Source organism: Pelobates fuscus, chromosome 11 (assembly GCF_036172605.1).
Source record: "Pelobates fuscus isolate aPelFus1 chromosome 11, aPelFus1.pri, whole genome shotgun sequence".
In the NCBI taxonomy this organism is placed as follows: domain Eukaryota; kingdom Metazoa; phylum Chordata; class Amphibia; order Anura; family Pelobatidae; genus Pelobates; species Pelobates fuscus.
Window position 1 is genome coordinate 560,294 of NC_086327.1, and position 27,240 is coordinate 587,533.

Genomic DNA, 27,240 nt, shown 5'->3' on the forward strand with positions numbered 1-27,240 from the left:
GAAGTGTCGTGGTTTCTTAAACCAAATTAGTATCCACTTTGAATTGCAACCTCGCTCTTATCCTACAGATAGGGCAAAGGTAGGATTTATTATCACCCTACTTATTGAGAAAGCTCTGAGATGGGCCAACCCATTATGGGAGAACGATAACCCATTAGTTTATAACTATAACGCCTTTGTAGCTGCTTTTAGAAGAACATTTGACCCTCCAGGTAGAAAGGTTAATGCAGCCAGATTACTGTTGCGTCTGAAACAGGAGAACCGAACACTGGTGGATTATGCACTAGAGTTCAAGTCTCTGGCGTCAGAGGTCAAGTGGAATGAGCAGGCGTATATGGATGTATTTTTGAATGGCTTATCTGAAGTAATCCTTGATGAGGTTGCTACCAGAGAACTCCCCGAGAATTTAGAGGATTTAATTTCGTTCTTCTCTCGTATAGATGAACGTTTAAGAGAGAGACAGAACACTCGAGAGAGGAACCGGAGACCTTCTTTTAGGTTAGCCCCCGCTTTTCCAAGTCCTGACTCCACGGTATCTTTGCTTCCTGAACCTATGCAGATAGGGTATACCCGCCTCTCTGAGGAGGAAAGACAGTACAGGAGAAGAGAGGGTTTGTGTATGTATTGTGGAGCTAAGGGTCATTTACTCTCGAACTGTTCTAACCGCCCGGGAAACGCTCGCACCTAAGTCTCTCTAGAGGACAGGCCTTGGGTGTTTCTATATTGTCCTCTACTCCTAATTATAAAGATCACAGGCTTCTGCTACCAGTTTCCTTAACTTGCGGGAGGGAGGTAGTAAGGGCTATGGCTTTGATAGATTCCGGTGCTGCTGAGAATTTTATCGACCAAGCCTTTGCTAGTAAAAACAATTTCCCATCCCAGCTAAGGGAGACACCCTTGGCCGTTGAGGCCATAGATGGTAGACCACTACTAGACCCTGTTATCTTTCGTGAGACCATACCCATTGATTTAAATGTTGGTATCCTACACGTGGAGAAGTTATCTCTTCTGCTCATTTCGTCTCCTTCCGTTCCCATAGTTCTGGGGTATCCATGGTTGAAAGAACATAACCCTATTATCGATTGGGAGTTAGGGGAGATACTCTCGTGGGGCCAGGGCTGCCAGGATCGGTGTTTGTGCAAGGTTTCTCCATTAGCTAATATTAACATACAGGAGAATCCTACTCAGTCCACAGAAAGACAAATACCAGACCTTTACCTAGACTTAAGGGCAGTGTTTGACAAGAAGAATGCCGATTCTTTGCCGCCACACAGGTCATTTGACTGTAAAATTAAGCTTCTACCCGGGACTATGCCTCCGAGGGGCCATGTATATCCTTTGTCTGTTCAGGAAAACTCGGTTCTAGAAGAGTATATTCAGGAGAATTTAGAAAAGGGATTCATCAGGAGGTCTTCTTCTCCGGCCGGGGCGGGGTTCTTTTTCATTAAGAAGAAGGATGGCACGCTGAGACCTTGTATCGATTACCGAGGCTTGAATAAAATAACTGTCAGAAATGATCGTCTTAAGGGCTCCAAAATCTTCACCAAGTTAGATCTCAGAGGGGCTTACAATTTGGTGAGAATCCAGCAAGGTCACGAGTGGATGACGGCATTCAATACCCGGTATGGCCATTACGAATACACTGTTATGCCATTTGGACTATGCAATGCTCCTGCAGTATTTCAGGATTTGATTAATGAGGTACTTAGGGAGTTTCAGCATGATTGTGTTATTGTTTACCTGGACGACATACTAATACACTCTAAGGAGATTGAGACTCACCATAGACAGGTCAGAAAGGTGTTACACAAACTTCTGCAACATGGTCTATACTGCAAATTGGAGAAGTGCAGTTTTGATCAGTCTCAGGTAGACTTTCTTGGGTACGTGATTTCTGGGGAAGGTTTTAAAATGGATCCTGGTAAACTCCAATCTATTTTAGACTGGCCTTTGCCCAAAGGACTCAAGGCTATCCAAAGGTTTATTGGTTTTTCCAACTACTATAGGCGCTTCATTAAGGGTTACTCCTCTATCATTGCGCCTATTACCAATATGACCAAACAAGGGGCTGATACTAAGTTCTGGTCTGAGGAAGCTCTTGGTGCTTTTAAGACTCTCAAGGAACTTTTTGCCTCAGCTCCCATTCTAGTTCATCCTGATACGACTCTGCCTTTCTTGCTCGAGGTCGATGCTTCTGAGACAGGAGTTGGGGCTGTTCTGTCTCAAAGGTTAGGGGTGGATAAACCGTTACACCCTTGTGGTTTCTTCTCTAAAAAATTTTCTGGGCCTGAGAGCAGATATGACATCGGGGAGAGGGAACTGTTAGCGGTCATTAAGGCTTTAAAGGAGTGGAGACATTTACTGGAAGGGACACTACACCCTGTTACTATTCTAACGGATCATAAGAACTTGTCTTATATTGGGGAGGCTAAGCGCTTGTCCGCCAGGCAGGCTCGCTGGGCCTTGTTCCTCACTCACTTTAATTATATACTTACGTATAGACCTGGTTCTAAGAACTCTAAAGCCGATGCTTTGTCTCGTCAATATGAACCATCCACTATAACTGAACCACTTCTGTCCTCCATAGTTCCTAAGGGGAATATCATCGCGAACACGAATCTCAGGATTCACTCTCCATTGCTTTCTGAGATCATGAAGTTTCAGCATTTGGCACCCAAACAGACCCCTGGGGATCGACACTTCGTTCCTGCCGCTCTCCAACTGGAGGTGCTACGCTGTCTCCATAACAGCAAGGTGGCTGGGCATCCTGGCATCCGCAAGACTTATGCGCTGGTCTCTAAAGATTTTTGGTGGCCTGACTTACGCAAGGATATTAAAGAATTCATCGGGGCATGTGAAGTTTGTACCAAGACCAAGCTACCCCATTCGCTTCCATGCGGATTTCTGCACCCTTTAGAGGTTCCTGAAAAGCCTTGGTCCTGCCTGGCAATGGACTTCATTATTGATTTGCCTATCTCTAAAAAGCAGACTGTCATCCTCACTGTGGTAGACAGATTTACTAAAATGGCTCACTTCATTCCCTTACCTAAACTCCCATCTTCGCCCGAGTTAGCGGAGATATTCGCCAGGGAGATTTTCCGTTTGCATGGGATACCTTCCCAAATTGTCTCTGACAGAGGCTCCCAATTTGTTTCCCGTTTTTGGAGATCATTCTGCTTCCAACTAGGCATCAAATTGAATTTCTCCTCTGCCTATCATCCTCAGTCCAATGGAGCTGCTGAACGCACTAACCAAAAAGTTGAACAATATTTACGTTGTTTCGTTTCAGAACACCAGGACGATTGGGTCGGTTTGATTCCTTGGGCGGAGTTTGCACATAACAATCTCATTTGTGATTCTACGCATTCTAGCCCTTTTTTCTTGAATTATGGCTTTCATCCTTCCATCCTTCCTTCGGAGTCTTCTTCTCAAGGGATACCGTCGGTGGATGTTCATGTTGCCAATTTAAGAAAGTTGTGGGATCGAACTCGACAAATCCTTCTGCACAATTCTACGCTGGTTAAAAAACACGCTGACAAACGTAGAAGGGCAGCCCCGGTGTTTGTTCCAGGCGATAGAGTATGGTTAAGTACTAGAAACATTCGGTTAAAAGTGCCGTCCATGAAATTTGCTCCTCGATATATTGGACCGTACAGGGTACTGTCTCAAATTAACCCAGTTGCGTATCGTTTAGCGTTGCCTAATGCCTTACGCATTCCTAATTCATTTCATGTTTCCTTGCTAAAACCATTAATATGTAACAGGTTCTCCTCCACGATCGCCCCTCCCCGCTCAGTTCAGGTGGAGGGTCAGGAGGAGTATGAGGTAAATTCCATCGTTGATTTTCGAATCTCCCGGGGGAAACTGCAATATCTGGTCGATTGGAAGGGTTATGGTCCTGAGGAGAGAAGTTGGGTACCTCAGGAGGAGGTGCATGCTCCCCGTCTCCGCAGGGCGTTTCACTCTCGATTCCCTTCTCGCCCTGGTGTATTCCGCCCGGTGGGCGTATCTGAGAGGGGGGGTACTGTCAGGGTACCTGTGGTCTCTACCTCTGAAAGAGGTAGAGACTTAGCTGTTCCTCCATCCAGACGGCCTGATGGCTCCCTTCTCCACGGTCTATCCGGTCATGCAAGGCCGGCCGCGAGGGAGTGACTGCCTTTTACAGCATCTAGGCAGGAAGTTGTCATCAGGACACTCCTCCGGAACGACCTGTCACTCAATTGCTGCAGGACCAATCAGGATGCCTCGGAGGCGTGGTTACTGCTCTGAACAGGATATTTAACAGAGCTTCTTTCATTAGCTCATTGCCCTGTCGTGGTTCTAGCTCGTTCTAGTCACTCATTGCTTGTGTATTCTATTATCCCTTTTGGTTTTGACCCGGCTTGTTTACCTTACTCTGCTTATCTCTGTTACCCTTGATTCGGCTTGTCTCTCGCTTACCTGTCTTCTGTTACCCTCGACCTCGGCTTGTCTTTGACCATTCTATACTGTACTACTTACGTTAGTCCGGCCATTCTAAGGTCCGGTATACGTATCTGGCTACTGTTTGTACTCTGCGTGTTGGATCCCTGTCCCGATCCTGACAATATATTAGGGGAGTATGGCATGGGGGGGCAGCAGCCTATATATTAGGGGAGTATGGCATGGGGCGGGGCAGCAGCCTATATATTAGGGGAGTAAGGCATGGGGGGCAGCAGCCTATATATTAGGGGAGTATGGCATGGGGGGGCAGCAGCCTATATATTAGGGGAGTATGGCATGGGGGGGCAGCAGCCTATATATTAGGGGAGTATTGCATGGGGGGGCAGCAGCCTATATATTAGGGGAGTATGGCATGGGGGGGGGGCAGCAGCCTATATATTAGGGGAGTGAGTGATGGGGGGGCAGCAGCCTATATATTAGGGGAGTAAGGCATGGGGGGGCAGCAGCCTATATATTAGGGGAGTATGGCATGGGGGGGCAGCAGCCTCTATATTAGGGGAGTATGGCATGGGGGCGGCAGCAGCCTATTTATTAGGGGAGTATGGCATGGGGGAGCAGCAGCCTCTATATTAGGGGAGTATGGCATGGGGGGCAGCAGCCTATATATTAGAGGAGTATGGCATGGGGGGGCAGCAGCCTATATATTAGGGGAGTATGGCATGGGGGGGGCAGCAGCCTCTATATTAGGGGAGTATGGCATGGGGGGGCAGCAGCCTATATATTAGGGGAGTATGGCATGGGGGGCAGCAGCCTATATATTAGGGGAGTATGGCATGGGGGGGCAGCAGCCTATATATTAGGGGAGTATTGCATGGGGGGCAGCAGCCTATATATTAGGGGAGTATGGCATGGGGGGGGGGCAGCAGCCTATATATTAGGGGAGTGAGTGATGGGGGGGCAGCAGCCTATATATTAGGGGAGTAAGGCATGGGGGGGCAGCAGCCTATATATTAGGGGAGTATGGCATGGGGGGGCAGCAGCCTCTATATTAGGGGAGTATGGCATGGGGGCGGCAGCAGCCTATTTATTAGGGGAGTATGGCATGGGGGAGCAGCAGCCTCTATATTAGGGGAGTATGGCATGGGGGGCAGCAGCCTATATATTAGAGGAGTATGGCATGGGGGGGCAGCAGCCTATATATTAGGGGAGTATGGCATGGGGGGGGCAGCAGCCTCTATATTAGGGGAGTATGGCATGGGGGGGCAGCAGCCTATATATTAGGGGAGTATGGCATGGGGGGCAGCAGCCTATATATTAGGGGGGTATGGCATGGGGGGGCAGCAGCCTCTATATTAGGGGAGTATGGCATGGGGGGGCAGCAGCCTATATATTAGGGGAGTAAGGCATGGGGGGGCAGCAGCCTATATATTAGAGGAGTATGGCATGGGGGGGCAGCAGCCTATATATTAGGGGAGTATGGCATGGTGGGGCAGCAGCCTATATATTAGGGGAGTATGGCATGGGGGGTGGCAGCAGCCTATATATTAGGGGAGTATGGCATGGGGGGGCAGCAGCCTATATATTAGGGGAGTGAGGGATGGGGGGGCAGCAGCCTATATATTAGGGGAGTAAGGCATGGGGGGGGCAGCAGCCTATATATTAGGGGAGTATGGCATGGGGGGCAGCCTATATATTAGCGGAGTATGGCATGGGGGGGCAGCAGCCTATATATTAGGGGAGTATGCCATGGGGGGTGGCAGCAGCCTATATATTAGGGGAGTATGGCATGGGGGGACAGCAGCCTATATATTAGGGGAGTATGGCATGGGGGGGCAGCAGCCTATATATTAGGGGAGTATGGCATGGGGGGGCAGCAGCCTATATATTAGGGGAGTGAGGGATGGGGGGGCAGCAGCCTATATATTAGGGGGGTATGGCATGGGGGGGCAGCAGCCTATATATTAGGGGAGTAAGGCATGGGGGGGCAGCAGCCTATATATTAGAGGAGTATGGCATGGGGGGGCAGCAGCCTATATATTAGGGGAGTATGGCATGGGGGGGCAGCAGCCATATATTAAGGGAGTGAGAGATGGGGGGGCAGCAGCCTATATATTAGGGGAGTGAGGGATGGGGGGGCAGCAGCCTATATATTAGGGGAGTATGGCATGGGGGGAAGCAGCCTATATATTAGGGGAGAAGGGCATGGGGGGGCAGCAGCATATATATTAGGGGAGAATGGCATGGGGGGGCAGCAGCCTATATATTAGGGGAGTAAGGCATGGGGGGGCAGCAGCATATATCTTAGGGGAGTATGGCATAGGGGGGGCAGCCTATATATTAGGGGAGTATGGCATGGGGGGCAGCAGCCTATATATTAGGGGAGTATGGCATGGGGGGTGGCAGCAGCCTATATATTAGGGGAGTATGGCATGGGGGGCAGCAGCCTATATATTAGGGGAGTATGGCATGGGGGGGTGGCAGCAGCCTATATATTAGGGGAGTATGGCATGGGGGGGCAGCAGCCTATATATTAGGGGAGTATGGAATGGGGGGGCAGCAGCCTATATATTAGGGGAGTATGGCATGGGGGGGCAGCAGCCCATATATTAGGGGAATATGGCATGGGGGGGTGGCAGCAGCCTATATATTAGGGGAGTATGGCATGGGGGGCAGCAGCCTATATATTAGGGGAGTATGGCATGGGGGGGCAGCAGCCTATATATTAGGGGAGTATGGCATGGGGGGGCAGCAGCCTATATATTAGGGGAGTAAGGCATGGGGGGGCAGCAGCCTATATATTAGAGGAGTATGGCATGGGGGGGCAGCAGCCTATATATTAGGGGAGTATGGCATGGTGGGGCAGCAGCCTATATATTAGGGGAGTATGGCATGGGGGGTGGCAGCAGCCTATATATTAGGGGAGTATGGCATGGGGGGGCAGCAGCCTATATATTAGGGGAGTGAGGGATGGGGGGGCAGCAGCCTATATATTAGGGGAGTAAGGCATGGGGGGGGGGCAGCAGCCTATATATTAGGGGAGTATGGCATGGGGGGCAGCCTATATATTAGCGGAGTATGGCATGGGGGGGCAGCAGCCTATATATTAGGGGAGTATGCCATGGGGGGTGGCAGCAGCCTATATATTAGGGGAGTATGGCATGGGGGGACAGCAGCCTATATATTAGGGGAGTATGGCATGGGGGGGCAGCAGCCTATATATTAGGGGAGTATGGCATGGGGGGGCAGCAGCCTATATATTAGGGGAGTGAGGGATGGGGGGGCAGCAGCCTATATATTAGGGGGGTATGGCATGGGGGGGCAGCAGCCTATATATTAGGGGAGTAAGGCATGGGGGGGCAGCAGCCTATATATTAGAGGAGTATGGCATGGGGGGGCAGCAGCCTATATATTAGGGGAGTATGGCATGGGGGGGCAGCAGCCATATATTAAGGGAGTGAGAGATGGGGGGGCAGCAGCCTATATATTAGGGGAGTGAGGGATGGGGGGGCAGCAGCCTATATATTAGGGGAGTATGGCATGGGGGGAAGCAGCCTATATATTAGGGGAGAAGGGCATGGGGGGGCAGCAGCATATATATTAGGGGAGAATGGCATGGGGGGGCAGCAGCCTATATATTAGGGGAGTAAGGCATGGGGGGGCAGCAGCATATATCTTAGGGGAGTATGGCATGGGGGGGCAGCCTATATATTAGGGGAGTATGGCATGGGGGGCAGCAGCCTATATATTAGGGGAGTATGGCATGGGGGGGTGGCAGCAGCCTATATATTAGGGGAGCATGGCATGGGGGGCAGCAGCCTATATATTAGGGGAGTATGGCATGGGGGGGTGGCAGCAGCCTATATATTAGGGGAGTATGGCATGGGGGGGCAGCAGCCTATATATTAGGGGAGTATGGAATGGGGGGGCAGCAGCCTATATATTAGGGGAGTATGGCATGGGGGGGCAGCAGCCCATATATTAGGGGAATATGGCATGGGGGGTGGCAGCAGCCTATATATTAGGGGAGTATGGCATGGGGGGCAGCAGCCTATATATTAGGGGAGTATGGCATGGGGGGGCAGCAGCCTATATATTAGGGGAGTATGGCATGGGGGGGCAGCAGCCTATATATTAGGGGAGTAAGGCATGGGGGGGCAGCAGCCTATATATTAGAGGAGTATGGCATGGGGGGGCAGCAGCCTATATATTAGGGGAGTATGGCATGGTGGGGCAGCAGCCTATATATTAGGGGAGTATGGCATGGGGGGTGGCAGCAGCCTATATATTAGGGGAGTATGGCATGGGGGGGCAGCAGCCTATATATTAGGGGAGTGAGGGATGGGGGGGCAGCAGCCTATATATTAGGGGAGTAAGGCATGGGGGGGGGCAGCAGCCTATATATTAGGGGAGTATGGCATGGGGGGCAGCCTATATATTAGCGGAGTATGGCATGGGGGGGCAGCAGCCTATATATTAGGGGAGTATGCCATGGGGGGTGGCAGCAGCCTATATATTAGGGGAGTATGGCATGGGGGGACAGCAGCCTATATATTAGGGGAGTATGGCATGGGGGGGCAGCAGCCTATATATTAGGGGAGTATGGCATGGGGGGGCAGCAGCCTATATATTAGGGGAGTGAGGGATGGGGGGGCAGCAGCCTATATATTAGGGGAGTATGGCATGGGGGGGAAGCAGCCTATATATTAGGGGAGAAGGGCATGGGGGGCAGCAGCATATATATTAGGGGAGAATGGCATGGGGGGCAGCAGCCTATATATTAGGGGAGTAAGGCATGGGGGGCAGCAGCCTATATCTTCGGGGAGTATGGCATAGGGGGGGCAGCCTATATATTAGGGGAGTATGGCATGGGGGGCAGCAGCCTATATATTAGGGGAGTATGGCATGGGGGGTTGGCAGCAGCCTATATATTAGGGGAGTATGGCATGGGGGCAGCAGCCTATATATTAGGGGAGTATGGCATGGGGGGTGGCAGCAGCCTATATATTAGGGGAGTATGGCATGGGGGGCAGCAGCCTATATATTAGGGGAGTATGGCATGGGGGGGCAGCAGCCTATATATTAGGGGAGTATGGCATGGGGGGGCAGCAGCCTATATATTAGGGGAATATGGCATGGGGGGGTGGCAGCAGCCTATATATTAGGGGAGTATGGCATGGGGGGCAGCAGCCTATATATTAGGGGAGTATGGCATGGGGGGAAGCAGCCTATATATTAGGGGAGTATGGCATGGGGGGGTAGCAGCCTATATATTAGGGGAGTATGGCATGGGGGGCAGCAGCCTATATATTAGGGGAGTATGGCATGGGGGGGCAGCAGCCTATATATTAGGGGAGTATGGCATGGGGGGGCAGCAGCCTATATATTAGGGGAGTAAGGCATGGGGGGGCAGCAGCCTATATATTAGAGGAGTATGGCATGTGGGGACAGCAGCCTCTATATTAGGGGAGTATGGCATGGGGGGCAGCAGCCTATATATTAGGGGAGTATGGCATGGGGGGCAGCAGCCTATATATTAGGGGAGTATGGCATGGGGGGGCAGCAGCCTATATATTAAGGGAGTGAGAGATGGGGGGGCAGCAGCCTATATATTAGGGGAGTAAGGCATGGGGGGGGGCAGCAGCCTGTATATTAGGGGAGTATGGCATGGGGGGGCAGCCTATATATTAGCGGAGTATGGCATGGGGGGGCAGCAGCCTATATATTAGGGGAGTATGGCATGGGGGGTGGCAGCAGCCTATATATTAGGGGAGTATGGCATGGGGGGCAGCAGCCTATATATTAGGGGAGTATGGCATGGGGGGGGACAGCAGCCTATATATTAGGGGAGTATGGCATGGGGGGGCAGCAGCCTATATATATGGGGAGTATGGCATGGGGGGGCAGCAGCCTATATATTAGGGGAGTATGGCATGGGGGGCAGCAGCCTATATATTAGGAGAGTATGGCATGAGGGGGCAGCAGCCTTTATATTAGGGGAGTATGTCATGGGGGGGCAGCAGCCTATATATTAGGGGAGTATGGCATGGGGGGGCAGCAGCCTATATATTAGGGGAGTATGGCATGGGGGACAGCAGCCTATATATTAGGGGAGTATGGCATGGGGGGGCAGCAGCCTATATATTAGGGGAGTATGGCATGGGGGGGTGGCAGCCTATATATTAGGGGAGTATGGCATGGGGGGGCAGCAGCCTATATATTAGGGGAGTATGGCATGGGGGGCAGCAGCCTATATATTAGGGGAGTATGGCATGGGGGGAAGCAGCCTATATATTAGGGGAGTATGGCATGGGGGGGCAGCAGCCTATATATTAGGGGAGTATGGCATGGGGGGGGCAGCAGCCTATATATTAGGGGAGTATGGCATGGGGGGGCAGCAGCCTCTATATTAGGGGAGTATGGCATGGGGGGCATCAGCCTATATATTAAGGGAGTATGGCATGGGGGGGGGAAGCAGCCTATATATTAGGGGAGTATGGCATGGGGCAGGGCAGCAGCCTATATATTAGGGGAGTGTGGCATGGGGGGGCAGCAGCCTATATATTATGGGAGTATGGCATGGGGGGGCAGCAGCCTATATATTAGGGGAGTATGGCATGGGGGGCAGCAGCCTATATATTAAGGGAGTATGGCATGGGGGGGCAGCAGCCTATATATTAGGGGAGTATGGCATGGGGGGGCAGCAGCCTATATATTAGGGGAGTATGGCATGGGGGGGCAGCAGCCTATATATTAAGGGAGTATGGCATGGGGGTGCAGCAGCCTATATATTAGGGGAGTATGGCATGTGGGGGGCAGCAGCCTATATATTAGGGGAGTATGGCATGGGGGGGCAGCAGCCTATATGTTACTAGAGTATGGCATGGGGGGGCAGCAGCCTATATATTACTAGAGTATGGCATGGGGGGGCAGCAGCCTATATATTAGGGGAGTATGGCATGACGGGCAGCAGCCTATATATTAGGGGAATATGGCATGGGGGGGTGGCAGCAGCCTATATATTAGGGGAGTATGGCATGGGGGGGCAGCAGCCTATATATTAGGGGAGTATGGCATGGGGGGGCAGCAGCCTATATATTAGGGGAGTATGGCATGGGGGGGGCAGCAGCCTATATATTAGGGGAGTATGGCATGGGGGGTGGCAGCAGCCTATATATTAGGGGAGTATGGCATGGGGGGCAGCAGCCTATATATTAGGGGAGTATGGCATGGGGGGCAGCAGCCTATATATTAGGGGAGTAAGGCATGGGGGGGCAGCAGCCTATATATTAGGGGAGTATGGCATGGGGGGCAGCAGCCTATATATTAGGGGAGTAAGGCATGGGGGGGCAGCAGCCTATATAATAGGGGAGTATGGCATGGGGGGCAGCAGCATATATATTAGGGGAGTGAGGCATGGGGGGGAGCCTATAGATTAGGGGAGTGAGGCATGGGGGGCAGCCTATAGATTAGGCAAGTGAGGTGTGGGGGGGGGGCTAAATGAAGAGTCAGCAAGGAAGGGTCTGCAAGGAGCAGGGGCAGCAAGGAGCAGGAAGGGTATGCAAGGAGCAGGGGCAGGAAGGGTCTGCAAGGAGCAGAAAGGGACAGAAGGAGCACAAAGGTAAAGGAGGAGAAAGAATCAGAAGGAGCACAAAGGTAAAGTAGGAGAAGGAGCAGAAAGGTTCTGCAAGGAGCAGAAAGGAACCAGAACGAGAAAGGAGCAGAAGGGCGCAAAATAAGTAGAAAGGAGCAGAAAGGTAAAGGAGCATAAGGAGCCAAATATAGAAGACAGTGTCAGAAGAAAAGAAGACTGTCAAATGAAGGAGAAGAAAAGGTGATTGGAGCAGAAAGGACAAATGAAGTGAACCCTCCACTTTATTCTGGCACCACATCATAAGGCTTTGGTACCTGGGCCTGGCAGGGAAACTCTGGACCTTCTCATCTCCCCAGGTAAAAAAAAATATCAGTGTTAATGTGTTCACTTTTATTTACTGAGTGTCAGGAAGCACAGAATGCCGCTGGGTAGGGGTGTTGCTGATTGGCTAGAGCGGTCAGCTGGCACTCTAAGCCAATCAGTAGCTCCCCAATCATAAAAAAGTTAAAAAAAAATTATGAACCGGGAACAGCGATTGGCTACTCTAGCCAATCAGCGGCACCCATGCCTGACGTCAATCTGCACTTCCTGACACTCCGTTTCAGATGCCGAATACCACTGAGGGACCTGGAGCTGGAGGAAGCCTTTGGGGTTAAACCATTTGAGAGCGGTTTAACCGCTTAAAGGAAAGAGCACCCAGGGGCTTCCTGGAATCATAGCATTTTCATTTAGATGAAGTTGTTATGGTGACCAGAATGTTCCTTTAGTTTGCTTAAAGGAACACTATAGTGTCAGGAATACAAACATGTATTCCTGACACCATAGTTGTGAAAACACTATTCACCCTGGCTTTATGTGATAACGACTATGCTCCTCCCCTTCATGACACTGTCAAAAAGGGGCCAAGCATAGATGTCATTACAATTATGCCCCCCCCCCCCCTGGAAAAATTCCTGCGGACACCCATGCTAGGAGCATATGTATATTGGGTTACTCCGGCAAGTTAGGCAAACTTATGTTGAGAGCAAGTTTAAATTAGGCTATTCTGGCCAGCCAGGGAGACAGATTAAAAAACAAAACAAAAAAAACACACATTTATATCTTAGGCTATTCTGGCAGGCTAAGAAAACGCAAAATGCAAGTAAAAGCAAAACATTTATGCATTAGACCACTCTGACCGGCTAGGGAAACATCTAGCTAAAACCAACTGTATATGCAGTTATTCTGGTGAGTCCGGAATCGGCAGTGTCCAAGTCCTGGTGGTTGTCTCCATTAATTTATCAGGGCAGGCAGGGTTTTGGTGGTAGCCTGTGGCATCCCACCTCTGTGCGTTCCGTGCCGGCCATTCCATTTCGAAGCTGGGTTGTAGAGTCCTTCGCTGCAGGGGAGACAACCGGAAAAGAGGCGGCAAAGTAGTGGTGTCGGGTGGGCTCTTGCTTCTCCGATGTGCTGGAGCGTTTTGTGGGCTGAGAGGAGCTCCGTCGCTGATCGGCTGTCCGCTTGTAGTGCGGCGTCTTCATTGCTGGTTGTGGTGCGGTGTGTCGCCATCTGGGTGCAGGGTGCAGCGTTATGTATGGGAGACCAGTTCCCAGATGTGTCAGAGGTTCCCGCTTCCATGCCTTGTTTTGTAGTGGGTTCTTCCGTAGTGCGGGAGCTGGCTTATTGCGGCCTTGAGGTAAGCGCTGTGCTGGAATGCCTTGGCGGGTGTTTACCGGTGGTCGTGGTGGGGTGTTGGTTTGCTTGCGCCCAGTTGTTTTGCCATGTATTGTGGGCGTCTGGGAACCGCATTTTCTCATGCTGGTTTTGACGCACGTGGCGTCCGCCATCTTAGGTAGGGTGCCTAGGCCGCGGATCAGGCTGCTGATGCTGCTGGGCCCAAGCTGCCTTGTGCTTTCGGGGTCACAGGGCGGGGACCGGGATCACCCCTGCCGGCCCAGAGGGGGGGGAACAGGGCCAGGTCCTCGCCAGTCCGGTCCTCTGGCCGGGCACTGTCAGGCAGGATAGCGGGGCAGCGGCCGTCCGCCCCGCTCACCGCCGAAGAAGGCCCCATCTGGAGCGGTAGTTTCTCCCCCAGGGGACTGTAACTCGGGGGGTCAGCCTCTCCCTGGGTCCAGTGGGTCCCAGCACACGGAGGATCGGTGCTGTCGGTCTATTATCCCAGAATAAATAATGTTTTAAGGGCTTATATAGTTGGAAAGTGCAGGAGCTGAGGTTGCTTGCGACCATCCAGCTCGGCGGTTCGGCCCCGCCCCCCTAAAGGCTTTTTGACACTTGTTATGTAGCCATTTAACTGCCATCTCTGCTAAGTATTGTAGAAAAAAATTAGTTTTTTTTCTGATTTTTAGCAAGCTTTTTTTAACAAGTGTACCTGATGTATACTACCTCCTGTACAAAATCCCATATTGTGTTCAGCTACATCATCTGAGTATAACGATACCCCCATTGTATGCCCGTACCTCCATCCTGTCAAGTTACAGTGCTATATAAGACATGACTGTAACGAAATCCCTGTTTAACCAACCTCGGAAACAGCATTTCATTTGACCATACGTATTATGCTCAATTCGTATAATACTAAGAAACAAATAAAACTACCGACCCCAGGTAGCTACAGTTATGGAACTCTCTTCGGATGGAATTGCACGAACAACTGGTGAACTTAAACTTTACTCGACGTTAATGAGAACTGTGTTCGTGGGATCTGAGCGCTATTCGCCTATAATATGCGCTCAGATCCAAGCTATCTGGGGGTGTGTGGAACATGGGGACTTCGTTCAGCGAAACATGAGTTATTGATTTTAATACAGTTTTGTTAAAAGGTAAAAAGCACATGTTTCTCTCTGCCCAGAGATAATTAGGTTCTCTGCAACCACTTAAGTTAATTATCTCCAGGATAGAGAGGAGGGGTAAGTTAATTATCTCCAGGATACAGAGGAGGGGTTACACTCTTCCTGTGGGTGTGTATAAGAATTGTACTGTATACTGATTGGTTCTGCATATTTTGTTACAGTCTTCCACAAGGTCCCATGTGGGAGTTCCCTTGCTGGGAGACCATCATAAAAGGGCTGATTTTGGCCATCAATAAACACATTCGTTTTACCCCTTCATGAAGTCTCGACTCATGTTTGGGGAATTGGGAGCTATAATCACTACTTCACTCTTTTCAGCTTGGATTTCGGGGGACGCTACAAGGATCAGCGCTGCACGGATAGCAAGATCCTTTACAATGACTATTTCAGTTTTTTTTGCTTTTTTAATTCTTTATTTTGTGATGACAGAAAGCGTTTATGGGGCTTATGCAAAAGCCGTTTTATAGTACACGTAACAAGTAATAAGTTCAGAAAGGAAAACTGGTTAGTTTGTAACAAATAATATGTTTGAAGTAGTCATGAAGGTTTCGGTTGCTGTCATGGTTTTTCAGTGTTTTAAAGGGTTTATATATAGAGTTGAGCGGACACCTGAATGTTCGGGTTCGGCCAAACTTTGAAAAAATGCCCGGGTTCGAACCCTATTGAAGTAAATGGGGACCCGAACTTTTGGGCACAAAAATTGCTCTAAAAAACTCCTGGAAAGAGCTAGAGGGCTGAAAAAGGAAGCAAAATGGGGGTAAGAGTAGGACAAGTGTCCTGAAATGTGGATAGGGAAATGACCTGTGCTATGGGTGGGGGCCCTAAATAAGAATGTGGAGGGGGGACCTACTGTCCTCCCCCCCGGCCCCCACCCCTGCGCGGTGGGGGGGCCATAAATAAAAATTGGGGGGGGAGGGACCTAATGTCCTCCACCCCGGCCCCCACCCCTGCGCGGTGGGAGTGGGCCCTAAATAACAATAAGGGGGGGACCTACTGTCCTCCCCCCGGCCCCCACCACTGAGCGGTGGGTGGGGGCCATAAATAAAAATTCCCCCCACCAGGTGACTAGGGGTCCCTAAACCCCTAGTCACCCCCTCCCCCCAAAAAATTACTCCTACCTACCCCCCATCCTAAAAATAATGACAATTTGATGTCTTCTTTCTAAAATCTTCTTTTTTCAGCCCCAAAAAAGGGCAAATAAAAATCCAGAATAACCGACGCACTTAAAAAAAATAAAATAAACGAGCGCAAAAAATAAATAATCCTTCTTCACCCATGGGGGGCTCCGCGCAGACTGAGCTCTGCAGGGCGGGGGAAGGCTTATAAAGCCTTGCCCCGCCCTGCAGTTAGGCTCAGAGCACTCTGATTGGTGGGTTTAAGCCATCCAATCAGAGTGCTCTGACAGGTAAATGAAGAGACTGACAGGTAAGTCTCTAAATTTACCTCTCACAGCACTCTGATTGGTTGGCTTGAAATCCACCAATCAGAGTTCTCTGTGTCATTTTACACAGCGTGGGAAAGTTATTTGGAATTTTCCCACGCTGTGTAATTTGACTCATAACACTCTGATTGCTTACTTAATCCACCAATCAGAGTGCTCTGTGTCATTTTACACAGTGGGGGAAATTCCAAAGAATGACACAGAGCACTCTGATTGGCTGGATTTCAAGCTAACCAATCAGAGTGCTCTATGTCATTTTACACAGTGTGGGGTGGGGGCTGGGGGGCACAGGGGTGGGGGCTGGGGGGAGGACATTAGGTTCCCTCCCCCCCCCCAATTTTTATTTATGGCCCCCCACCACCGCTCGGCTGGCGTCGTGAGTGGGATGGATGAGTTTGTCTGAGGGTATGCGATGTGGATCTGTGGTGTGTGTTAGGTGTCCCATGTGTCAGCCTTGTGTTTCCGAGTTGTCCGTCGGTTTGTCGGGTGCTATTACTTGTGGGGCTTCATCTATATTTGGTCCGGGAACTGAGTCCCTAGGGGGAGTGAGGTACAAGGCCCCGTGCGTGCCTGAGGTCGTCGTCTGTGGTCCCTTGCCTTGGGGTCGCTTTGCAGGGATACGTATGGGTGTAGCGGTCATCTGCGTAGGTACATGGTGTGTGTCCATATTCCGCTCGGCTGTGCCTGTCCTACCCCCTTGTCCCCCATGTTGCCCCCTGTACCGCGGGCATCTTTAGCGTCCCATGGTCGGGATGGAAGTCGTCCCGTGTAACCATGTCTGATGTGTCATAGGGGCATCCACGGGTGGGGGGGGGGGGAGGGAGGGCAGGGAGGAGAGAAGGAGACAGGGAGGGGGGAGGAAGAGATAGAAGAGAAAAAAACGGGGGAAACATAAGGGGGGGAGAGGTTTAGTGAGATGCGGGTGAGGGCGGGTGGGATAGAAGGGGGGGGGTTGCAGAGGGCGGGTGTGAAGAAGAGAGGCTCGTTATGGTGGGGATGTTCGGCTTCCGCGGTGCCAGTGCGGTGACTATTTCAGTTTTTACAATAAGAATTTGATGAGTCTATTCTGCTTTTTTGGGCATCGTGGAAGTTTCACAGTTCAAATTACCCGTTAAATGCATGCCATTTTTGAAAGTAGACACCATGGGGTATGTCATTTGTAACTTTATTATAGACATTTTAGCACCAATTTCTTTTTTTACCTGCACATTGATATTTAGTGGTTTCATCTTAATACATGCTACTGTAATAAAAATCACTAAATTGTGATTAGCGATATCTTCTGGAGTACAGAATGACCCCCTTTGCATACCATTTTCAAGTGTTTTTGTGAAAATACAGCTGTATTTATAACCTGCCCATTGCATTTAAAAACAAAACTGAAGATGGGCCTCGTGTCCTATGTATAGCCCTGTACTGGCCCTGAATATATTTGTATAATGTTATCATATCCCCTCTGAGGCGCTGTTTTTCCAAACTGAAGAGATTTACATTTTTAACCTCTCTTCATAACTAAAATGCTCCGTTCCTTTTATCAATATTGTAGCCCGTCTCTGCACTTTTTCTAGCGCCATGATATCCTTCTTTAGAACAAGTGCCAAAATTGCACAGCATATTCAAGGTGTACTCTACCAGCGATTTATAAAGAGGCAAAATTATATTTTCATCCTGACAATTTATGCCCCTATTTATACATGACAAAATCTTACTGACCTTAGCAACTTCAGATTGCATAGTGCTGCCTAATTTGTTGTCTATAACAATTCCCAAATCCTTCTTGTGTGTGGTTATCCCTAATTCACTACTATTTAGGATGTAAGTTGCTTGTGCAGTCTTGACCCCAAAGTGCATTTCTCTACGTTAAATTTAATCTGCCATTTTAGTGCCCAGTCCCCCAATCTATCCAAATCCCTCTGCAGCAAAGCAATATCCTGCTCACACTTTATTACTTTACAACGTTTTGTGTCATCTGCAAACACTGAAACATGGCTTTCAATGCCTATTTCAAGATCATTTATAAATACGTTAAATAGAAGCGGTCCCAAAACAGAACCCTGAGGGACACCACTTACCACTTTTGTCCAGTCTGAAAATGTACCATTAACAACAACTCGTTGTACTCTATGACAACTTGTTGTACTCTATCCTTAAGCCAATGTTCTACCCAAGAACAAGAATAATCAAAGACCAATTTCTTTTAGTTTGAAGACGAACATATTGTGAGGAACCGTATCAATGTCAGGATTACTAGTTGATCCAGCACGTAGAATTGTGTTGCACAGATGACTAATAGGTAACATATTACCGGGCCTTAGAATGGCCGGACTTAACGTACCAAAGAATAGTCAGGATACTTGCCGAGGTCAGGGGATACAGAAAGAGACACAACGATAAGGGAAAGCCAGGAGTCAGGGATACCAGAATACAGGGAAGTCAAAATCAAAGCCAAAGTCAAAAACCAGAAGAAACTTGAATCAGGAACACGCTCTCGGACAACCACAAGGGAAACCGCGACAGGGCACTGAGAACTGGGCCTAAATACCTCTCCTCTGGATCTGATAGGGTGTAATGGGCCTTTGACCCCAAAGGCAGTTACCAGGTTTCCATTTGCAAAATTGCTGCTCAGCACAAACCCTCCTGTGAATTTCATTGCTGCTCGGCACAACTTTTCCTGTCAGAACAATTCCTAATTTATTCCTAATCCCAAATGTTTCCCCTTGCTAATATCATTACAGATATTAGCAAAGTGATTTGTAAGCTAAAACAGAGTGCTATGTTACTTATATTTTACATTGAATATAGAATGCTCATTACAAAGGGATAGGTGCTGGGCAATTGACAAAGCCAGGGCTGGATTAACATAGGGGCTGATGGAGCTGAAGCTTCACACCCATGCCATGCCACAGGCCAATTGTTTAAAAAATATATATACATATATATTTTATTTTTTGTTTTACTACTCTTCACCTGCCCTTGTTTAAGTATGTAAACTAAAGAGGGATGTAGGAGAACAAAACTGGTGCGGACTGAAATTAGTTATGGTAAAGCTGACTTTGCGCACTATGCAAATGCTATAGCTGCTTGAGTCTCTCTAACACTGTGGCATGTTCCCTTTCTTCTACATTAACTGTGGTGAAAGCCACTTCGCCACTGGGATTTGGAGGGGACTATTTGCCAGCCTTTTACCTTGTGACTATGGTCCCTTTAATTTATTATGGTTAAAAGACCCTATTTGTACTTAATATGACTTAATTATTGACAATAATTATTCAGACTTTCAAAGCGGCACTTCGAACTCCTGAACTCATGAAGCCATTTGAAGTGCCATTCAACCATGTGGTGGCAGCCATTTTGTTCGCAAAACCATGAATAGACTTCAGAGGGACTTAGCCGCAAACTATTTTCGGCATGAAAACCTTGTGGTTCCCGGTCGGTTCTCCAGCGGCACTTAGCCGTGATTCTATGGAACTGTTTTGGGCATGGGAAAACTATGATTTCCATAAAATTTCTGAACCCCTGATCTGATCTGGGTGATTCATGGATATTTTGGTCTCCCAGATCTGGGCTATCAGGGGATGTAAGATTTATGGTGATATGTTGTGTTTTGGGGTACTTATGGGACTTTATAAAATTGTTTGTTTTTCTGTGCTTGGAGATAATTGAGTTAGATTAGTACAGTTCCTGATTCAATTATCTCCCAAGCACAGAGGAGGGATTCTATAGTTTCTAAGGCCAGCGTGCCTCCATTAAAATTGAGTTCCTGCTTAACCCTCAACACATAGTCTCGTCTCGTGATTGGAGGGGAACTGCTATATTCACACTGGGGATTGCTATACTACTTATATTCCCCTGGGTTCTAATCACTAGCTCTTGTAAGAGCTGTTCCTTCTACGCTCTCTGAAGTAGGAGAGGTCTTTACCACACGGTCCTGGATATCCGAGGTTGGTCCAGGGTGGGAGGAAGACAGCGAGATCCCAGCTAAGCTATGGCGGTTGTGGAGTCTGCGGTGCTTGTGGTGTCTAGTGTGGTGCTTATGGTCTTCGGCACCAGCTAGGAAGCATCTGTTGACGGAGGTGCCCAGTTGGGGTGCCAGGTGATCGGTCACACTCACTACATACAGCTTTTCTCTGTCCCAGACTGTGTAACAGGAGCTTCTGCCTCCTAGTAAGAAGGTTAGGAGAGGAGTGGACCAGCGTGTGCTAGGGGACAGTCCTTAGAAAGTGTAGAGCTAGCGCATCGTTAGACGCATTTATGCCGAGCTCAGGGAGCTGTATGCATAGTGTGCCCTTGGTTGGTCATCCTGCATGATTGGCAGGCAGCCTGACACACATTTACACCAGGCTTCTATCTAATTCTTCGGGTAGACCCTTCCCCTTTTTTGGCATGTTCGCCCCTTTGGCGGTTCTGGTTACGTGATTCACGTCAATGGCCCACCCTTTTACCCTGCCCACCAAAATCCTGCTTCACCAGACACTGCTGTTAGGGGGTATAGATTTACTTGAAAGATGAAAGCGCAGACATCCCAAGTCTCCTGGTGGGTCCGGGAGACTCCCGCATATGTAATGCGGCTCCCTGACACCCGCACACCATGTGTAATATCCCGGAAATCACACACACAATCTGACATACAATGCATGTCAGATTGTGTGTGTTTAACTACACATTTAAAATGTTTTAAATAAATGTCCCCCCTGCATCCTACTTTGATTACTCACCCCATGGGTGCCCGGCCCTTTAAGAGCCTGTCCGGGCCCCTGCAGTTCCTGACAGCTGTGAGGGAGGTCACTTCCTCCCAGCTAAAGAGACAGCGAGGGAGGAGGAGGCAGCAGCACCACCACAGGCAGCATGGAGAGGCTGGAGTGAGCAGCTACATGCTACCCTTCAGCCTCAGCCAGGACCCAAAAGGGTCAGCTAACAGGTGGCTGCAATGTGTGTCAGATTGTGTGTTTATGTGTTAGTGTGTATCTGTGCCAGTGTATATGTGTGTCTGTGTGTATGTGCCAGTGTGTGTATTTGTGTGTATCTGCCAGGGTGGGTATCTGTGTTTGGATGTATATGTCCGTGTGTGTATGTGCCAGTGTGTGTACTGAGTGTGTGTGTATCTGTGTGTATGTGCCAGTGTGGATATCTGTGGACACAAGTTGTGTATATGCCAGTGTGTATATATCATTGTGTGTCAAGGTGTGTGCATGTGTCTGTGGGTTAATAGTTGTAATATGTTCTGCGTGTGTGTGGGTGTGTGTGTGTGTATGTGGAGGCCTGCGTGGCGGTGGGGTGGGGTGGGCAGCCACCTCCCTGAAATGAAGTTTTGGAAGTTGGGATGTCTGAAAGCGACAGATTAGCATAGGGTATGTGTTTTCTGATTGCTATATCCTGTGAGTTTCCTTCCAGCACCACCTCCACCAGATACATGACGCTTGGGAGGTATAACTGTTTTAGTTTTTTCTGTCGATAAAATTCTGTGATTCGGCCCATCATAGTTGCCAGCAACAGGCCCAATGGGCTCTTAATCTGGCCCTGGCAGAGCTCTGTGATACACTCACACACACACTGCACATTACTGTGAGTTTTATTGCTGTGGAGCTCTGTGATACACACACTGCACATTACTGTGAGTTTTATTGCTGTGGAGCTCTGTGATACACACACTGCACATTACTGTGAGTCTATTGCTGTGGAGCTCTGTGATACACACACTGCACATTACTGTGAGTCTATTGCTGTGGAGCTCTGCACATTACTGTGAGTCTATTGCCGTGGAGCTCTGTTATACACTCATACACACTGCACATAATACATTATACATATTTAAATACTGTATTTATATATATATATATAAATATTATATGCGGGCACATTAAGAAGACTGCCCTCGTGGTAAGTTAAAATGTGAAACTGGCTCTGGTTGAGCTGTAGTATTTTCTGTAATATTTACCTATTATATGCAGGTTGGCGTGTTCTGAGAATGTGTACTGGTTGTATCCCCCAAGGTCCGTCCTAAAGTAATATTTTCCTTGAACTTCAGAGCTGAGTCGATCTATCTGTATGGAGCAGTTCTTCTCCTTCAGGTCTCCCAACATCTTGGTCCGACCCATATAGATCTCATGAGCAGTGTTTGTCTTTGATTTTAACACCACAGGAGGGAAGTTTTTAGGATATGGGCTGTTGAAGTACCAGATGCCATGGACGGCTGATGGCAGAATTTCGTCAGGGAAGTCAAACCTACATGGGATGGCCACACAGGACTCTGTAAAGGCCGACATTGACTGTGGCATCCAGGCTGCCCAGTGTTTACCAGCAGAACCTGCAAGAAAGAGTCCATTATAAAGAGTTACTTTCTGCAGGCAGTCTTCGAATAAAATATCACACACTACAAAGCACAGTGCTAGACAAGTGGGTATTACAACAGGGAAGGCCAATAATATCCAAATTCTACTAAACAATAAATGTGGTAAGAGTTCGGGCCTAAAGCATTAAATCTTGCACTTGTCTTTCAATGTGGGGATGGTTCCCACCTTCAATAAGGATCCAAAGTAAAGGAAGAACCCTCTGTGTCCACACCATCTTTGTCTTGATTGGGTTTTACGTTAACTGCAAGAAAAACAAACAGTTTTACTCGTTACATCTCATGGGGGTGTAGAACCTTCACAGAATAATCCCTCAGTACACCCTTACAAAGAGATGGATACATAGACAGACAGATACAATGACAAACATACACACAGAAGGTGGGAGACATGGATGGATGGATAAAAGATCGAGATTGATGATAGATAGAGCGAGAGATTACAGACACAGACAGACACACAGGCACACATTGTATTGTTAAGTGATGTTAATTATGTATTAATAATAAAGTGAGGACAGTTATTAGTAGCAGTGATTTTAGTTTAACAGAGATAAAGGAATTTTGTCAATGTTAATCAAGCATCGTTGCTTCTTGCATTTTTTTGAACACTTTCTGACCCCCCTGCCTCTGGACATGATACGAGATTTTGGATGAGCTTGTTACACTAGAGGAGTTTATTCATATTATATAGATTTGTATTTTATATATACACAAAGAAAAAGCTTGCACTCCAGGAAGGATTATTAATTAATACAATGCCGGTTCAGCATGTAAATTAACAAATCCAGAGAAATGCATTCCAGGGACTACATAAAATATCAAACAACATTTATTTTACTTTACTTAATCTATAATCAAACTGATTGATCTGAATTGAAACATAGACATTTTATGGATTATGTAAAGTAAAATAACAGACTTTAAATGTATTTTTCATATTGATGTCACTAATACAGTATTGGTAACGTCTGTATTAGTGATATCGGAAACCAAGGCTGATAATAAGATGGCTTTTAGAGGACTCCGAGCACTATAAACACTACACTTGCCAGTTTATTACCTTAACGCCAAATGACTTGTTATTTTTATATTTGCTCACTAGGGAGCAGTGTTTTCAAACATTATTCATTGGCAGACACGGCTTAGTATACTATGCTACCAAAACAGTTATACATGATTATTATTATTATTATTATTATTATTATGTAGGTATTTAGATAGTGCTAGCGTATTCTGTACCACATTAAAATATTTTCAGAAGGCTATTTCATTTTACTCGGTTCTTCACTTAAGAGGTGTTTCACAATACGGACTAATATGTCTATTATATCAACTCATTTTTGGAAGTTATAGTGCAAATATGGTAAGTGAAGTGAATTGTGGTTTTAAAATTAACGTGAGAATTCACTAAAGTGAATTTGAATTTTAGACTAAAACAGCCAAACTTACAGGGTAAATCACTAAACACCGGATCCGTCAGAAAATGACCATTCTCATACTCGCCAAAGCCAAATCCGGTCAGAATTTGGCCAATCTGATGCATTTGGTGTCTGGATTAAAATCAGTGCTCTCCACTTCTGAATTCTAAACAAAATAAGGGATTTGGAATATTTTTGAAGCACCATTTTTTTTATTTTAAATCAGAAGTTCACAAGTTCACAAGTTATTGTTCACTTGCTTTTTGTAGGGGAACAATAATTGTATTATTTCCAGCAGGCAAATAGTTTAGATTATTAAAATCCAGGTCGAATTTCAGCCACCCAGCAGCATTTGATCCTGGCTGACATCCAGATCATATTTAGGAAGATTTGGAGCCTTGTGTGCAAAATCCAGACCTGGTTAAATAGATTAAACAAATGTCCGCATTTTGCATAGCGATTGGCCTGTGCAGCTGTAACAGATCCCTCCCAACCTCTGATGGATGTGAAACAAACAAGGGAATTGCAACTTACACATCCATTCGTTTCATTCCTCTGTTCGTCTGGTTCCGTGCGAATTTCGCATGTAATACAGAGGTGGCCGCCATTTCGGGACTTTGCACGTGTTCGCGGCCATCTTGTGTGCGAACAGCGGTGTTTGCCTGTAACCGCATGGAACTGAAAACGGATACGCAAACAGGCGAACACCGCTGAGTCCTCCAGACCTCCATAAGTTCGTACGGAAACTACCGAACGTCCCCTCGTTCGGTAGTTATATACAATCATCTATGGGGATTCCAGCGAACCCCGCGATTCGCATGGATGACAAGAATATCATACCTTTTTACCGTGCGAACGGAGACCGACCGCAAGGCCAAAACTCATGGAACTAATTTCGGCTAGTTGGTCTGTGCGGTCGGTCAAAACTTTGGAACGTTGTATCTCCCGAACTATACATCCGAATGGGGTGATTTTTGGATATATTGTCCCCCTGAAGGAGAGCTATCCAGCGCTACCGGATTTAAAGCTGTACCCCCTGTTTTTGGGGTACATCCAGAACTGGTGGAAAAATGTGGACATTTTAATTGGGTTATGTAGTTATCTGAGGGGAGGAGACGTGGGGGTGTTACCATCTGTATTATTGGTTGTTTTCATCCTCCCCCTGGGAGTGTTCTGTGTGTATCTATTCCTAATAAAAAGCAGGCTGGGTGTTCCAGTCCTCAGTTCATCTTGACCCTTCAAAACGTAGCCTCGTCTCGTTCTTGGAAGGGGATTATTTGGGAATATTATTCTGCTCCTGTTTACAGCTGAACCTGCTCCTCACTCTGGATATCGTGGATGGGATTACATCAGCCTACTTCTCCACAGCAGCTTGCAGGGAAAAAGGACGTCTTCAACGGCAGAAACCCTCTCTCTATCTGGGTAGCCGTTACATTGGTTGGCAGCGGTGGGATGGTTCTTTTTGCCCAAGGAGCAAGTGCTGAATGGAGTCTCAGTATGCCAAGCTGAAAAGACCCACACTGAAAGATCTATTGGAAAATCGTGGTAGGAGTGCCAGTAACAGACCAAGGAGAGAGCTGATAGCTGACCTACTGGAGCTGGACGAAATGGATAGATCCATGGAGGTAACTGAACCTATTGCACCGGTCAGCGAGAACGATGTACTCACTGCTATTGTACAGCGAAGATTAGCATTATATCCAGAAAAGACCACGGAGCTATTAGACAGACTGTTCAAGAACGCAAAAGAGGAGATCGAGACTAAGAGGAGGCAAGACACGGAACATGTATTGGCACAACAAGCTAGTACACATATAGTTCCTACTCCTCCTCCCGTTGCTGCAGGGAGGAAAATACCATTTACTGCATTTAAAGCGTTTGCAGAAAATGAGGAAGAAATTGATGGATATTTGGCAGATTTTGAGCGGCAGTGCTCACTGCACCAGATACCTCCAGACCAATGGGTTACTATTCTGGCTGGAAAACTTTCAGGAAAAGCAAATGAGGCTTTTCGGGCACTCACGGCCGAAGATATCACACAATATCAGCGGGTGAAAGCCGCACTACTCACCCGATACGCAGTCACCCCAGAGGCGTATCGCCGTCGCTTCCGGGAGTCCAAAAAGAAGGCAGCGGACTCCCACATGGAATGGGCAAACAAGCTACAAAGGGTGGCATCACATTGGATGCAAGGGTGCAATGCTAACACCGGAGAAGAAGTGCTACAATTGTTCTTGATGGAACATTTCTTCCAAGATTTGGCGGCGGATACACAGGATTGGGTGAGAGATCGCCGCCCAGCCAACTTAAATGAGGCAGCACGACTAGCGGACGAATATGTGGAAACGAGAAAAGTGAGCCAAGGTACTACACGACCAGCACCTAGAACAGAGGCCCGCACCCCAACCTACGCTGCACGCACAGAATTCCGGGCCCCGGTACCCCCAGGACCTCCACGTCCTCAAGGGTCTAACAACCAGCCCCGGGAATCCTACAAAGTGACGTGTCATCGCTGCGGCAACCTGGGACATATTGCCCGTGTTTGCCCGTTGGGATCAGCCAATAATAACTGGAGGCGCACATCTAACACCGAAAGCCCATCTTCACGCCCCGCTGCTGCTCACTGCCTGGAAATTGAAGGGAGTCCTGAGGAATGCCTGGGAATATTATATGAGGCCAACCCCATCCAAGCGGCTTCCCCAGATAATCGCCAGCACCACCGTCAGGAGGTGCGTGTAAATGGACAGATAGCACAAGGCCTAAGGGACACTGGCGCTACCATCACTTTAATACAAAAGCATCTGGTGAAACCAGAACTTGTGTCTAACCGTACTGTTGCTGTTCGGGTCGCAGGGGGGGCTGTCTTTCGCTTACCCACCGCCCGGGTACACTTGGATTGGGGAGTCGGGTCAGGAAAGACCACGGTGGGCATTATGGACAACCTACCCGCTGACAGGGGCGGACTGACCGGTCGGGCACTTCGGACATGGTCCGAGGGCCCGGCCGGGAGGGGGGCCCGCCATCAGGGGGCCCGGCCGCCCCTTTAAATCCTGCAGCCGCCTGAGCGCTCTCTTCAGAGCCTCAGGCGGCTGCAGCTTCTCACCTCCCCTCCCCTGTAGCTTCTGCGTGGTCCGCGGTGCCGGCCGGAGTGATAGGAAGGTGCTCAGTGT

The 27,240-nt window shown here is 48.3% G+C and overlaps 1 protein-coding gene across 2 annotated transcripts in view; it reads right to left on the bottom strand.

The window, feature by feature from the left end:
* MAG (myelin associated glycoprotein) overlaps positions 1-27,240 on the bottom strand; it is a 279,098-nt gene that overhangs the window by 76,749 nt on the left and 175,109 nt on the right. For both annotated transcript variants that reach the window (XM_063436498.1, XM_063436499.1), the window contains exons 2-3: positions 22,819-22,894; positions 22,239-22,607 (exon numbers count right to left, since the gene is read on the bottom strand). In XM_063436498.1, coding sequence (XP_063292568.1) covers positions 22,239-22,607; positions 22,819-22,867 — 418 coding nt within the window. In that variant the 5' untranslated portion in view covers positions 22,868-22,894. The remainder of the gene's footprint in view (positions 1-22,238; positions 22,608-22,818; positions 22,895-27,240) is intronic.